Genomic DNA, 17,272 nt, shown 5'->3' on the forward strand with positions numbered 1-17,272 from the left:
CCTATTTCTACCACAAACCAGTAATGCGTTCCAGTTTTGATGGGTGGGATAGTCGATATTGTAAAAATTGAGATATAGACGTCATGTCTTAATATTTATGCGGCATTTGCGTTGTTGATATTTTAATGTTAAATGAACCACATAACACCAAGTGAACTTTGAGTTGCGCCACCAATCTAAGCGATAAAAAAATGTGTTACTTTCAAACCAAAACTAAAAAGCATCTAAGTTTATCGATAGCCAGAGGTCTTATAGAATTGGTCTCAAATAAAATACAAGAAAATAACCAAATAAGTTGCTCTATTATTTATTTAGGCTGGAAAATCTTGAGAGTTCACTACTCCGTCATTTATCAGAGATTCGAGTCGCTTAACAATGCCTCCTTTTCATCACTGAATACCTTTTGAATTCCTACACAAGTACCTACTTCGATAAAAGCTAAAGAAAAACGTGCAAAAGAAAACCTCGATCCTTGAAGAAAACGTTATTCAGATTTCGAATTTCGAATGGTAATTCTATCCCGATGAAACCAGGCATTGAAGCCACCAATTGACCTCCGAATTCTTTTATCTTCTTCGCACTGGCGCTTACACGACTTATGAAAATAATAATAATAATTTAATGTAATGTTGTAACAAGAGGAATAAGAACACTAACGATAAATATTTTTATTTTATTTATTGCATATATGGATGGACGAGCTCCCAGCCCACCCGGTGTTAACTGGTTACCGGAGCCCATAGACATCTACAAGGTAAATGCCGCCACCCATCTTGAGATATGAGTTCTAATGTATTAGTATAGTTACAACGGCTGCCCTACCATTCAAACCGAAACGCATTACTGCTTCACGGCAGAAATACGCAGGGTGGCGAGTACCTACCCGTGTGGACTCACAAGAGGTCCCTACTACCAGTAATTACTCTAATTACATTACAAATGAATGAAAACTTTTTTTTATTGCTTAGATGGGTGTATGGGCTCACAGCCCACCTGGTGTTAAGTGATTACTGAAGCCCATAGACATCCACAACGTAAATGCGCCACCCACCTTGGTCTCAAGTATAGCTACAACGGCTGCCCCACTCTCCAATCCGAAACGTATTACTGCTTTACAGCAGAAATAGGCAGGGTGGTGGTACCTACCCGCGCGGACTCACAAGAGGTCCTACCACCAGTAAACGCTACGTTATTCCAATTTAGTGCGTATACTCACTCATTTCACCTTAAAACATGTAACCCGCCCAATCGAGATCTTGTTATGCCAACGAACCAAGTGCCCTTTGAAGATATACTTGAATAGAAGCAGTTGAAGATCAGTAGCTAATACACGACAATCTAGAATGTACAAATGTACTTCAAAGTATACTGATATATTATAAACATAAAAGTTTGTAGGAGTGAAAGTTTGTTACGCAAAAATGTTTTTTGACCTGAATGATATCATATTTTTGTTGTTACAACGATTGTCGGACTCTTCGAAGGCAGCGCATTACTGCTTTGCAGCAGAAAAAGGTGGGACGGTGGTAGCTTTCCGCGCGGGCTCACAGAACGCTCTACCGCTAGTAAATCAGCAGATATCTTTCCATTCTTTCGAAATTACAACATGACGTAAATAAAATCAAAGAGGATATCTAATATAGTTTATTTATAAATTTTTTTATTGCTTAAATGGGTGGACGAGCTCACAGTCCACCTAATGTTAAGTGGTTTTTAAGGTCTCAGTATAACGGCTGCCCCACCCTTCAAACCGAAACGCATTACTGCTTCACGGCAGAAATGGGGGGGGGATGGTGGTACCTACCCGGGCGGACTCACAAGAGGTTCTACCACCAGTATACCAGTTTTACTAATATATCAGTATAAGTAACTATAAACAATGTCTACGTAATCTAACATTTAAGGGTGTCGATAGATCAGATAATGGACACCATATCTACCGGCCTACTAAAACTTGGCGCTTTTGCTTTGCCTTTTAGGCAGACTGGCTCACGAACCTGATAGTACCGAATATTTGAGGTTCTAGACATCACAGCTCGAATGTCACTACCCAACTTTGAAACATCGAAGTCTCAATTGTTTAACGACTGTTACACCTATCAAGACAGGTAACATGTTTCTTCATGACAGAAATAATGATACGCCTCACTAATTATATTCTAATATTTAAATACCTATGCATCTTGTTAAATTTCGAAGTAGTCAATAGCGTCGAAATTTAATAAAAGTATCTATTAGCTTTAACAAAAAAAAAAAAAAAAGTTACTGTAAATTTACTATAAAGTATTATATGAAATAAACGTTACAGCTAAACCTAATAATGCCCTTTCTCATAGACACAACTCAGAGAGTTTCTTACCGGATCTTCTTAGTGGATCGCAATTCAAATCCGGTGGTAGATTCTACGAAGCGCTGTTTTTGCTGAAGCTAGTGTTATCAAATTATCTCAGGCTGAGCCCGTGAGCTTGCATACTCTAAACAAATAACACCCTTCCTAATTTTTACGCAAAACCAGTTACGCTTTCAAATTTACGAGCGAGCAAGGCTTGATTTTCATCAGAGACAGCGATATCGATGGTGGTATTAATGCAAAAAGCATATAAAATAACTAGGAATCACATTTTCACGGATCAATATTGACCCACATAGGTACAGATGAAGCGAAACACAAAAACCAGCCAACAGTCGAATGCAATGACTCCAGGTTTTACGAACGGTCACGCGATCCAAGCGTCGCAAGCTCACTGCCAACTATTTTGCCAGCCCTCACAAATATATAGACACGACTTACATAGCGTATTAAAAATATTAATCAAAATGTGATTCAAAATTAGAACTAAAAAAAGATGTGCGGTGTCGTGGGACACCGGATAGGAACGAAGTTCCTTATTATAAAAATATTAATTTTAAGTTCTATTCGAGGTATAAAGAAAATAAAACTGGAGGTTTTGCAACAACCCACGGCCATTCGGTAACGTGCGAACTTATTGTGGTACAGTTCATTCACGATTGCTTGCTTGAGTTGGCGTATTACGCAAACGAACGCTCTGAGATCGTGGTCAATGAATGATAAAAAATATGTTATTTTTTGTACGTTATTAAAAAGTTAAGTCGTAGACTGTGTGTATTACTAATAAAAATCTTACGTTACGGACGTTTTTCCCCGGTTAGGATACCCCTCCGCATCGTCCCATAAGGAACTTCGTTCCAAAAAGTCCTTTTATCATACTTTAAAAGAAGGTTTTCGTTTCTATCACTTAAAGCATACGTGTTCGATCAGGTTTTTATTTTTATTTTTAAAAGAACAATAAATTAAAATGTGTTCCGTGAAAACTTTGAGAAACATAAAAAATTTAACGGCCCTGTCGAAATGTGAACTTTTTTTATAGGTTTTTCTTTACATGCGGTTTTTCAATCTCCACAGATTCAAAATTTAGTTTCACGACTATAAAGAACTATTTGTTTTTACTACATATCATCATCATCATCATCATCAACAGCCCACAGTCGTCCACTGCTGGACATAGGCCTCTCCCAATCCACACCACTGAGCCCGGTCTGCGGCTCTCCTCAGTCCTCATCCATTTCTTGCCGGCCGCCGTGCGGAGGTCATCGCACCACCTAGCCAAGTAATACATATATTTTACTATATTTTTCTAATGAACCAAAAGGATGACTAGAACTACCTCTTTACATTTTAAAACACTGACTGTAGATGTACATACATAGACCCTTGCTGTGCGAATCACAATTTCAGACCCCCGATTTATTATCAATTTAAATTGGTCCATGCCAATTTGATATTTTAAACTCGACATCGCATTTAAACTCCGTCAAACGACACGATAATGGAAGCGATCAATTAAATAATTTCCCGGCTTATTATTTCCTCCGAATACCGAATTGGTTAGCGTAAATACGCGATATTAAATTAACAATAACGTTCATCCCTCGGGAACGAGCAGAGACAGCGAGAGAATGAAAAACGAAGGAAATTTTCATTTAAATAATTGCTAAAATTGTCGGCACGCTTCCCTGGTAACAATTTATCTGAGGCGTTTCAATAAGCTGCCGCTAATTTCTAAAATTTCTCGATTGTTCAAAACTAAAATTTACATTGAAACATGTTTTGTTGTTTCATAGAAAAGTAAGCTATACCTATAAACCTTTTGTTTTCCTGAAACTTAGTAACAATATCCGATAAAACATCAGCGAGCGATCGCTAAATAATGCTATTAAAATTATGTACTACAACATTAAAATTATGTACACTACATCAATCGTTACTTAACAATCAAATAGGTAAACAATAGTAGAATAAATACTGCAATGAACAAAATACCTTTACGTTATTATTAAGTGGCAGCACTTCGGTTTTTAATACACTTTTATTAGCTTCAGACGTATGTATGTTAGTATGTAACGGAATCTTTGAACATGATTTTGATCCCCTTCAAAACGTCGGATTAACTCAAAATTTGGTATACTTATTAAGGACCGATGACAATTCAAAATAAAAAAAAAAAAAGAAAAATTGAATATCAACTAAAAAATGAAAAATAAATAATAGTTTTAAAAAACTAACAAAATACGCTTTTATAGAAAATCCAAATAAAAAATAGAAATTAAATTTTAATAAATTTGAATTAAAAAAAGTGTAAGAAAAAATGATTTAATTGTAAAAAAAGCGTGGGTGCATTGTATCAGTAGTTATAAATATTTTATGAACAGATATGAGTAAAAGGGTTATTTTGATGATACTTGAAAAGCACCCCACGGTTTTTTACAATAAAATCATTTTTTCTTACACTATTTTTAATTCTAATTTATTAAAATTTATTTTCTATTTTTTTGTTGGATTTTCTATAAAAGCGTATTTTGTTAGTTTTTTTAAACTATTATTTATATTAAAAGCCGCTTCTGTCCCGCTCTTAAGGCACAAAAGCAATTCCTTGGTCGCTATAACGACGGACAGCCCCACTGTTTACGAGCCGAACTCTGCACGAGAAGCAGTAACGCACCACCTTCGAGCCCGACAGCCCACAATTCGCCATGAAAATCGAACGATTCGCTTTAGTCAAACAAAAAAATAAATAAAATTCAAATTCAGAATTTAAAATTTTGTGGCGATTTCACTTAAGTTCTAATTACAAAATAACGATGAGACTTTTAAAATTTAAATACAGAATCACGTGATTAACGGATATTTTGACAATGTTGAGCATAATAGTGTTGTTATTGCAAACGACTTTTGTACTGGGAAGGGAGCCGAAACAAGTGACTTTGGTCAATCAAGGTACAATATCTGGAATGTACATTACGAGGTTTCGTACTAAACGTGTGGCCGCTTACGTTGGCGTTCCGTACGCTCAACCGCCGGTTGAATTTCGAAGATTTGCTGCTCCGGAAATCGCGAACCTGCCACAGTGGGAGGGCGTCAGGAATGCAACAATATTCGCGCCGGATTGCATGCAGAGGGTTCTTAAGAAAGAAGACTTGCAGAATCCATTGAAGAAGCACGATGAATTGTTTATGAAGCTACTAGAGTCGCAGATGGAGGAGCCTAGGGAGAAAGAGTATTCGGAAGACTGTTTATACCTCAATGTCTACGTGCCTGATGGTGAGTAATTTCTGAATCATATATTGTGGCTGATTTGAAAATATCGATTTAATGAAGGTAATAAAAACGAAATTAAATTTAATGGTTACAAATATTTCGGTAAGTAAGTAAATAGATTTTTGCAATGAGAGGAAATTCAAATTGGATTTCGATTGAATCAATACAAGTTATTCCTTTGCTTAATCCCTAAAGTATTCATAATAAGGTAATGTTTTATTACCAGTCGATCTAAATCCTCTATTATAGCCATGATTTTTCGTTCATAAATTTACTCCATTAGAATTACAGTATATCTTCTAAAATTATCAAAAGCTCGTCTTTTCTCGTCGTTTTTAGACAATTTAGAAACCCATTCACCCATTTTGCCATACCCATTTTCTCATTGACCCAATTTCAAAAAAGGAACATATTATTATGTAGCTTACATATATTATTTTATCACACGACGATTGTATTTCAATCCGAACCGCATGACTCAGGCGGCGTTACCTCGCTCTGAGGCGTATTTTCTTATGACGTTTTTTTCGATAAAGTTCGAATAATAGAACCGGATATACGAATGGTTGATGTTAAAGAAACGCTTAAAGAAGAAACAGGAAAAGTTCCTCCCTATGGCAAACTAAAATATTTTTCATAACGTTTTTAACAAAATTACTTAAAAGCTAATGTCCTCGCTCGGACAACTCTTTGAAGAAGCGCTTACTTCAACATTAAATGAAAGCTCTGAAGCTAAGTAAATAATTAAAGCGGAAAATGTCTGTCATAATTCTTAATTTGCTCCAACAAAATTTAATATAAAATTGCTCTGAAATAAAAAGTACATTTCTACAGTTTTCGATTCTCTCTGTCTAACCGACTTGTAGATATTTATGCATGTATTTCCTTCGGTATTTGATAGTTGTAGAAATAATTGAATTTACGCTTATATGTCGCGTTAACATTATTTTCAATTATTTGTACCTATCAACCTTTTTTTTATTGCTTAGATGGGTGGACGAGCTCACAGCCCATCTGATGTTAAGTATTACTGGAGCCCATAGACATCTACAACGTAAATGCGCCACCCACCTTGAGATATAAGTTCTAAGATCTCAGTTTAGTTTCAACGGCTGCCCTACCCTTCAAACCGAAACGCATCACTGCTTCACGGCAGAAATAGGCAGGGTACCTACCCGCGCGGTCTCACAAGAAGTCCTGTCACCAGTAAAAAACTCTTGATAGGTTTTTTACTACATTTTTTTATTGCATAGACGAGAGAAAGAACTCCTCCTCTACCTGGTATTAAACAGTTACTGGAACCCTTTAACATACTAGAATTGAATCTAGTGCTGGTTGGCTCTGTGCCTGGGATCGTTGACATTCATGACCATAATAATATGTTAGTAATAGCTTGCATTTGAATTCAACAAACAGTGTAGTAATATAGATGGCTAACATCGTGCAAAAAAAATCGCCTGTAAAACAAAATGCGTAGTGTTACGCATTATTCTAATTCATTTTTATTAAACTAATATTCATCAGATCTATTTTCAAATTCAATTCTGTGTTCTTTGAAGAAATTATAAAACACCAACTGTTCTGCTTCTTCATAAGCTGATGAAAAAAAATGTTCCCGACTTATTCGTTGGTAGACTAAGAGGCTATTCCAGTCACTCGCGGATTGCTAGATAAGCTCACGGGCTCAGCCTGAAAGAATTTGCTAACGCTGGCCCTAGCAAGAACAGTGCTTCGTTGAATCTATCAGCAGCTCGAAATCGCGACCTACTGAGAAGATCCAGCGAAAAACTAGTGTCTATGGGATACTTAAATATATATTTTTATTGGTTATATGGATGGCCGAGCTCACAGCCCATCTGGTATTAAGTAGTTACTGGAGCCCATAGACATCTACAGCGTAAATGCCGTCATCTACTTTGAGATATGAGTTCTAAGGTCTCAGTATAGTTACAACGGCTGCCCACGCTTCAAACCGAAACGCATTACTGCTTCACTGCAGAAATAGGCAGGGTGGTGGTACCTACCCGTGTGGACTCACAAGCGGTCCTACCACCGGTAATTACGTAAATTACAATTCTGCGGGTTTGATTTTTATATGTAAGGTAGCTGCGGGTAATAAGGCCTACCTAAGGGAAATTTGAAATAAAATAAAAACTATGTATACGACTCAATAAATTGTAATATTAATTAAACCTACAGATCAATTACTATAAAATGTTAACAAAAAATGGCCTCTTTTGCCGTAAACAAACATAAAATAAAACATTTTTAAAAACCTTGTCAGTAGGCCTTATTATACTATAGTAGGATAATAAAGCCTAAGATTTTAACACTCATAAATATACAAAATAGGCTTCTAATATTTGGTAATTGAGATTAATTATAATGTATATGCATTAATCATGCTTAGTCTTCAAAATTACAACATATTTCTTTGTTTAACATCCATCAGGGCACTCAAAATTATCTATGTCATTTACTGTCAAACCGACGCATTCCTCATGATACCACTTGCCGCAATTTGAACATGCCCTCATGTCTTCCATCTTATCCTCCTCACAAGCGTGACAGTACCAACTAGCATTGTTTTGTTTGTCATGTATTTCTTTAAGAGTTGACCTCTTTCTTATTTTCTTCTCTTTCTTGTTTTTGTCGAATAGGTCCTTGATGACTGGAGTTCCCCGATAATTAATGGCTTTTCTTCTAACATTTTGTGTTTTTTCAGTATTTTTCGCAGGTGTAGGCATAAGTTGCTGAAATGCTGTTCTTTTTACTAGAGCGAGTGGCACTTGGTCTTCTTCATCATCTGAACTAGAACTACCGTAAACCATGCGGTAAAATCTTCCAGAAGGTCTGTTTACGCTGCTATCAATTCTTTCTTCTTGTGCTGTCGACGTGGAGGGTCTTGGGGTTATTGGCTTGGGGGAGATGCGAGGTTGCGAATTTTCTTTATCAACTGTGTCAACTACAAGACCTGGAACTTCTGTCAATAAAGACGGAGCAAAAGCTGTTTCTGGAATAGCCTGTGGATTCAATGGATATAAACCAGTGGTTTTAAAGCCGCTTGTAATGTTATTATGAGTCATGCATTTGGACCAGACATTTGAAAGAATAACATTAAACCGTGCCTTAGTGAGCCTTTTGTCTGGGTTTTGTTCCATAAATGATAAGACTTCTGCATCCCAGTGGTGTTCAAATGATCGATAGACAGCTTTATCTAGGGGTTGCAGTTCGTGAGTGGTATTCGAAGGTAAACAGTATAATGATATGTCGAGTGAATCTGCGACTTCAACGATGGTTAAGTCTAAGTGACAAGCTGCTCCATCAAATATTAAAAGGGACTTTCCTGCACTTTTATATCTAGCTAGGTGCTTCAGAAATTCTTTAAAAAGTTCATTAGTCATATAGCCCTTTGCAGATTTTTCTACTAGAGAACCTGGTGGCAAATTATCATATAATTCTGGCTTCAATCGTTTACCTTTAAATATGATCATTGGTGGTATAGCAGTACCAAGTGCATTTACACATCCCGCTATGGTGACACTTTCAGCGTGTTCCGAAGACTGTAAATGCACTCTTTTAGCACCCTTCTTTGCCAAAACAGTCTGTTGATGATGAATTGTTAGACGGCAGCCTTTCTCATCCATATTATAAATTCTTTCAGGGTGGTTTTGCAAATCTAGATTATCATAAATTTCATTAAGTTTGTTGAAGTGATCATTAACGATAAATTTGTTAAGCTTTTGTGCCCTGGCTGGATTAATAAACTGAGCTTTTCTTCTAGATATTTCGGGATGTCTTTTCATAAATGCTTTAAACCAATCTTTACCAGCTACTCCAGCATTTTGATTAAAGTTATGCTTCACCTTATTAAGCTCACAAAATTTATAGACCAAGCGTCGGAGAATCCGTGGTGTCACAGGCAAACCTACTTCAGCAAACCTTATAATTCTGCTAACAAGATCAGCTTCCTGGTCGTCACTGAGAATAGATTTTCGACCTAGTGTCTTTTTCAAGCTTCCGGTCTGGAGATGGTTTCTAATGGTTCTCCTGGGGACTTTATACCTCTCAGCAGCTCTATATGTGCTTAGTATTCCTCTTCTTACTGCTTGGACAGCCGAAACCAAGTCATTTTCAGACCACAATGCTCGTTTGCGGGGCATCATAATGTAGACACTAAAATTACAATAAAGTAATTAGTAAACAGTCGTAATTACTTATAAACATTCATAACATTTTACGAAATATTTAAAATATTAGTTGGAAAGCTGTCAAATAGTGTTATAAAAAGAGGATTATAATAAGGCCTACTGTCAAATTTGATAGGCTTTATTAACCGCTGATATAGGGTATAAAGATATACAAAAAAATACACTAACTGATTCATGATATATTACTCAGATATCAAAGATCAATAGAAGCATGAAAAACAGAAAATTGTAGCGTAAAATTATATATAAAAGTGTAATATTACAAACATTACTTACGATTCAGTCGGACTATTTTTTATTACTCTTACCACACACAACCACCCCTCACAAAAGATCACATCGCACTGGTCGAAACAAGCGAGCGACGCGTCGCGACAATTTTGACGCGCCATCTTAGGAGTGTAGCTACCTATGATTGTGTCCTTGAGCGGCATCGAACATTTTAAATTGTTTTTTCGTTACTTAGGCCTTATTAGCCGATAGGCCTTATTACCCGCACCTACCTTAGTATAACTTATTAAAGCTACTCAGATTCCTACCTATATTATTTTTTGCATTTATCGTTCAAAGAAACGAAAAAACTACCGTATTTTTAATTCATGGCAAAATAAGTATTAGTCATTTTATTTTTCTACACTCCTGACTTCGGAGGGTAAATCCGTGACAAATTATGTGTTACATCGATCATCCGAGTACTGGCTTGTCGCGGGGAAAGGAATGCTTATTTATCACTTTTTCTCTTGCTGGCAACATTTCTCGCATTTCATTGAACTCGCTTACGGTATAGCGTCATCACTTTATTACAGGATTTGTGTGAGGAAAAACATTTCCAGAAAAAAACTATGATCTCACCACAGAGATCAAGCGGAAGCTTACTGAATACATAAACATTTCATGTAAAACACATAATACAAGTGAGAATTGAATGTTAACTTCAGGTTGGCTGAGAATTATTTGGCGCTTATTTGGTGAATAAAACAGAAATCGTCTCTAACAAAATTGGTAAGAACGGAACTTATGAAAAGTGTGTAGAATGAAGCGTTAAGATCTGAGTAAAAGAAAACTGTAAGAAAGGGAAAAGATAATGACAGAAAAAAGCAAGATAGCGATAGACGATTGTAGAACGAAGCGTAGGAAAGGTATCAGATAATTTTTAATATAATAAAGAAAATTTGAGAAGTGAACAATAAAAGTGCAATAATGGAACAATCTTACTGTATGTGCCGCAGTCCTAATCCTACATTAATTTAACATTAATTTAGAAAAAATTCAAAATCCGAAAGTCTATATAATCCAAGCCATTAATCACTGACTCGAAAATCCAATTCAACTGAATACCGTATTTTTTTACAATATATTTCGAACTGGTTAAGTTCTTGTACGAACTAAGTACATGCCTAGAAGGAATATCGGGTCCTTCATTAACCCAGTTTTCGGTACCGACTTCGGGCGGGATCTGATAAGAAAGTCATTGCTGGCCACGTGTGGGGTGCGGAGGTGCTCGTTGCCGTTCCCCTTCGATCGTCTTCAATTCGCATAATTTAGGCTGTTTCCTGTACAATAAATCATATTTACCTCCCTCGCGACAATTTCAGAATCAAATAAAACATTCCAGCCGGAATTAAACGTAATTCTTCAACCTTTGGAATGTTTGTTTTTAAAAATAGATTTCCATTGAAACCTTTCAATTGTTTGCTTGCTAAAAATTTAATTCTCCAACATTTTAACTGTGGCTTTTTTATTACCATATTAAATATTCATATGGTGGTTTTCTCGAATAAAAACTTTTGAATTTTAAATCCACTCAACAGCGTAATAATTTAATTTATCTATATAAAACATATATATTAATTGTTTTTGTAGATTGAAACGGAAAACCAATGTAATATTAGTCAAAATTCTTTTAAAATCTTATTTACTGTAAGTAGCTGCCGGCCAACGCAATGACATTTGCCATTTCGAAGACGGCAACACTGCAAGTAATGGCGGTCATTTATCGGCTGACGGTTACGTATGGCTTGTACGTCAGTCGTGAAGTACGGAATCGATTTGAGGTAAAATATTGCAGGTTTTACTGCCTTAACCAGTTTAAAGCAGGTCGGGGCTTGGAAAAGTAAGGAAAAGTAAGGATGAATTCTTTAATTAGATGAATATTGCGTTTCGGTTTGAAGAGTGGGGCAGCCGCTGTCATTATACTGAGATCTTAGAACTAATATCTCAAGGTGGGTGGCTTATTTACGTTGTAGATGTCTATGGGCTCCAGTAATACTTAACATCAGGTAGGCTGTGAACTCATCCACCCATATAAGCAATAAACAAAGAAAAAGAATTATACCGTCCGTAATTTCAGGAGGTAAATCGTCTTTTGAGCCTTTTTTCCCTTACTTATTCGTTGGTAGCCTAAGGGCCTATTACGCCCGGAGGGTGTTTGAGCCTATTCGAGTAAGCACAGCGCGAAAGTAATACGTTCCTGTTTGAAGAATGTGACAGCCGTTATAAAGCCTCATGCCACAAGGTGAGTGGTGGCATTCCAGTCGACTTTGTAATGCTATAATCGTCATATATGAGATTAAAAAAAAACAACCTGAAAATAGCTCGTAGTACGTGTAAAAAAAAAGGGCGGCAGTGTAAAAATAATTCGGTCATATTTTCATTGAGAGGCTTTTCTGGGTAGAAATGTATTTTAAAAAATTTGAACAGACTAATGAACAAATAGACTTTAGTAATATTGAAGATGTATACTTTTGGTTCGTGTAACAATAAAAAAACTTCATTAATTCCCGTAGTTGACAGGAACCGGGTAATGAAAAAAGGTAAAAAAAAAACACAAAGTGAAGGACGTTGGTAAAAACATATTTTACCGGATAGAGAGTTGGCAAATAAAACGACTGAACCAATACAGTGTCAGAATTGGTAACGGCATATCTGTAAGGTTCTTTACTCTATTAATAACCCGAAAGTGTATTTTAAAGATCGTCTAACCTCAAGTGGCCCATAAATAATCTTCAAAGAGCCCTGAACATGATATTAGCAATAAACTTTTCAAGATTTTGCTAGCACACTCCACAATTTAATTGATGTAGATTCTAACTAATTAATCTTATACCAGTCTTGCAAATACAGTCAAAACCGTTTACTGCGACATTGTTTAATACAACATGCCGGTTATAATAACCAAGAACAGAGGTCCCGGCTGAATGCCATATGACCGCCTTATTAAAAATATTGCTTTCTACGACATTGGTAATAACGACATACCTCATAAAACGACCACATTTAAGTAATATTTCGGAGAATTAGATCTGTTAGAACGACCGGCTAAGCTGTATTGTAAACAATTTGAATAGGTATCCACATTTGTCTTCAATGGCTTTTAAAATCAGGAAAGAAAACAATAGGATTTAGTTTAGTGTAGGGTCTTTTCTAATTCTTGTTTGCGGTAGTCAAAGCCCGCTTCTTCATATCTCTTCAGTTAGTTTGTTACTTATCTCTATACACAAGACACACCAAAACTTTGTGGAGTTATTCGTGAAACTTTCAAAATGTCGCAAAGAAAAATAAAACAAATTAATATTGAAGAAAAATCGCGTATTATATAAATATATTTTTCCAATAATTCCCTATCGATTTGTTTGTACTTGCACGATACACATTAAACATCACCGGTTGTTACGACTATCGGTTTTTACGACTGAATATGAGCAGTCCCTTCGATGTCGTTATAACAGATTTTGACTGTAAACCAATAAAATTGTATTCGTTTATGTGATTTTAATGTAAATTTAAATGCGAAAGAAAGTTATTTGCACTTGAATATAAAGTGAAAATAAGTTTTAAGAATCTTTGCCATGAAACGTTTACCACTTAATATCATCTATACTTCTTCTGTACTAATATTATAAAGAGGAAAGATTTGTTTGTTTGTTTGTATTGAATAGGCTCCGAAACTACAGAACCGATTTGAGAAACTCTTTCACTGTTTGGAAGCTACACTATTTCCGGGTGACATAGGCTATAATCTTTTTTGAAAAATATTAGGGATCCATACTAAAACTCTAATAATGTAACCCAAGGTGTAAAAAAATTACCTAAAATATTGTTTACATCGCGTGCCCTGCGAAAACTATTCATAATAGAATAAAATAATGTACTACGATTTTGTAGAGCACATTATTATTTACAAAAAGTGTCGCGACAGCATATGTCTAACTATCATAGTTATGCCGCAATAAATGTTCTTTTATTTTTAAAAATAAAACAATGTCAAATATCGTTGAAATTTTTGTTAAAGACCCGAGCGGAACCGTAGCGGGCCGCTAGTAATAAATAAACTTCAACGATTTTCTCCAAGATCATTAAAGTTATGGATTGTTCTATTATATACCTTCATATTTTATTAACGATTTATCGAGGGAGATTGTCGGAGAGCGTTTTGTAGAAATTATACCGAACTTTACTGACCGTACTATATTAATTTATTAAATCCTCTATTGTGAGGCACAAAAGTGACGTAAAACCATAATAAAACATTACCCTTTTTACACCGAACATTTCGTTAGTATGCTTGGTTTATTCGTCTAAATGTAATGTGTCGAGACAGCCTTGTCACGTAGAGACCAACCGGTGTTTTAATTTAACCACATTTCAAGTAATTACGAAAAACGAAAATGTTATGAGTGTTTTGCGTTTTGACATTTTAAGGGAAAATTTTGTTTAATTTTACCCAACTATTTTATTTTTATTTTATTTTATTTTATCCAGGAGTTATATCATATTTATCGACTGTATTTCATTGGCTCGTTTCTTTAGCTCTCCCAGGCCTAATTCTGGATTGGAAAATGTCGAGCTAACTTAAGTTTAATGTGGTTGTAACATAGGGATATATTATTAAAAATCAGGTAACAACATATAAACAATAATTATTAAAAAATACAAACTAGTTCAGTGATATTCGCATTTTATACATTAGTTTTTTTTAGGTAATTCGGCCATCTTAAATTTTGACCCGTAAAGCTGATTATTTTATGTCTCATACCGTAATGTGAATATTATATCCGATGTGTGTATGCTACAATAGACCGTATTCGATCTCTCAAGTAAATTTTAAGAGCAAAGTTTTGATGCTTCTATGAAAAAGTTACAAATCAAAATTTTCAACCTAATTATTCTGGATTCACCCCACGGGGTTTTCAAGGGGCCGAATGTAATCCGTTTAATCGCCTGAGGGGTGATAGGATGAGATAAGATATTACAGGCTTCAAGTTACGACAATCTATTTTATAATGTATTTTATTTTATAATGTACAACAATTTTCATGTACATTGTTGTCCCTGTCCTAGCTTTTTGTAGGCAAATAGCAGTGACAACCTTAAAGGGTTTTTCAATGGACGCGCGAACTTTGACAGCTCATAGTGGCCATCTTGGTAGAGCGGTAGCTGTCAAATTTGGCATGAATACATAGTCGTGACATTTCACCATGGAACGCGAAAAGCTTCAACAACGCGTAGAAATTGTTAATATTTGTTATCAAAATCTTCGAAGATGCGCAGTAAGCCACACTCACTGTCAATGGCGACCGATATCGGACGATGATAATGTTACGCCGGTAAGAGTGACGCCATCTATCGCCGAATAGCCGGAACGAATACCAAAGGATCCAGTAATATCTAGAACGCTCGAGAAGTACAACGCCATCTATTGTCAGATATCGGAAACACACATCGAAAATACTCGATTTGTGAGGAATGCTCTCGACGATTCTAGGGATGTCGTACCGACCATAAAAGCATTGTAGAGATGACACGCAGTCAGTTAGAAATCGGAACTACTCGAAGCGAAACAGCGAACAGATCACCTGACGCGAAGCGGAAGAAGTGAATTGAGAATTTTAAAGCGTTTGTGTTTTAAGTGTTCGAAGCGTTAATACAGTTTTAAGTTGTACTTTGGTGGAACATTTATTTATCCCGAACCCCAGCGCGTAACAAAAACAAACTTTTTGTAGCCTAGGATAGATGCTATTCTCACAAGCACGTGGCTCCAACAGGACGGCACCACTTGCCATACAGCACGGGAAACATTAAATATTCGTAATAGATTTAGGGATGTTTTTGTCTACTCTCATATATGGCTCACATAGGTACTCTAAGAAAAATAGTTATTTCTAAATAGACAATGTTATTGAAAATTCTCTGAATACTAGTAAGTATTTTTTCTCAAAATAATTCGCTGAATGCCTACGTTCCTAAATAACACAATTGTAAAATCCAATGTAATTTCACACTACAAAACATTATTAAAAAATTAATACTATTTATTCTGGAATGTATTCTAGCATGCAAACGAAAATCGGACGATTACTGTTAATACATTTACCAGCTATTTCTGTAATTTTTATCGTTTCATTAAGTCATAGAGACGCATAGAAATTCAGACGACTGCTGGAGTTTTTTGGCTAAAGCAGACAGTTAAGATGCATTTCTGTCTCAGTTGTTTTGTTAAAGCGGCGTACTGATTTTCATATTAGAACGCTTTATCACGACAGCACTACGCAGGATAGTTTGAATCCAACACAAAATAAATACGGAAATTCACAAATTCGACAGGTTCGATTTTTACATGAAGTTATTCCTGATAGTCCAAAATGTTGTAAAGTTGCTGCTATTAGTAAGTAACTTCGATCGGGCGTAATAACCGGCCCATCGTGGCCGCCGCTGACTACTTCCCGGTATTGGCTGGCGCAGGAGCTAGTCACCGTCGATGCCCTAGACGCGTCCGTAAGAATACAGCCGAATCACTAACACAGATATTAGATATCTGCCGTAAAAGAAAAGAAGGTATTGGGACAAAGAGTTCGACGCGAAACCTAACCCGCAACATCAGCCCGCTAAGTTTCTCGTCGCATCTTCTCAAGGTAGGTAAGGGTATTTGCGTTATGCTGCTCTGAAGGGCAAGTCAGCCGTAAGGTCGTCTGTACATTTTGGCCTATTAACTATCTTTCAGCCCAGAGGCGCTTAATGCTCGACAAAGACCTCCCCCAAGCCTCGTCACAACAATCGGTACTGCGTTGCCTACATCCAGCCGATCCCCGCGAATCTTAACAAGTCGTTGGCTAGTAAAAATATATCTGAAAGTAATAAAAGCGTGTCAACATTAAATACGCACTCTTCAAGTATGAGTCGTCGTCTGTGTCGAAGGGCTCGACGAGTGAATTCACCTATAGACACAGCCCACTGAGTTTCTCGCCGGATCTTCTTAGTGGGTCGCGTTTCCGATCCGGTGGTAGATTCTGTGAAGCACGGCTCTAACTAGGGCCAGCGTTAGCAACACGCCCGGTTTGAGCCCCGTGAGCTCACCTACACAACAAGGAGAGGCTGAAATAGCCTCTCAAGGCTATCAGCATAGGTAGGGAAAATAGTACGAGACTTGCGTAACAATGGGATCGTT

At 36.4% G+C, this 17,272-nt stretch overlaps 2 protein-coding genes across 2 annotated transcripts in view; one reads left to right on the forward strand and one right to left on the reverse strand.

Annotated features, from left to right (window-relative positions):
- Nucleotides 1-5,066: 5,066 nt before the first annotated feature.
- LOC114251330 (carboxylesterase 1C) overlaps nucleotides 5,067-17,272 on the forward strand; it is a 43,330-nt gene continuing 31,124 nt past the window's right edge. The window contains exon 1 of the mRNA XM_089739392.1: nucleotides 5,067-5,620. Within this exon, the coding sequence (XP_089595518.1) occupies nucleotides 5,215-5,620 (406 nt within the window). The 5' untranslated portion in view covers nucleotides 5,067-5,214. The remainder of the gene's footprint in view (nucleotides 5,621-17,272) is intronic.
- On the reverse strand, nucleotides 7,781-10,329 carry LOC114246398 (uncharacterized). Its single transcript, XM_028178893.2, has 2 exons — nucleotides 10,105-10,329; nucleotides 7,781-9,793 (listed from the first exon to the last, which is right to left on the reverse strand). Exons 1-2 carry the CDS (start codon nucleotides 10,260-10,262, stop codon nucleotides 8,056-8,058), a joined length of 1,896 nt encoding a protein of 631 aa, XP_028034694.2. The 5' UTR covers nucleotides 10,263-10,329; the 3' UTR covers nucleotides 7,781-8,055.

The sequence above is a fragment of the Bombyx mandarina genome, chromosome 03 (assembly GCF_030267445.1).
Source record: "Bombyx mandarina strain Sakado chromosome 03, ASM3026744v2".
In the NCBI taxonomy this organism is placed as follows: domain Eukaryota; kingdom Metazoa; phylum Arthropoda; class Insecta; order Lepidoptera; family Bombycidae; genus Bombyx; species Bombyx mandarina.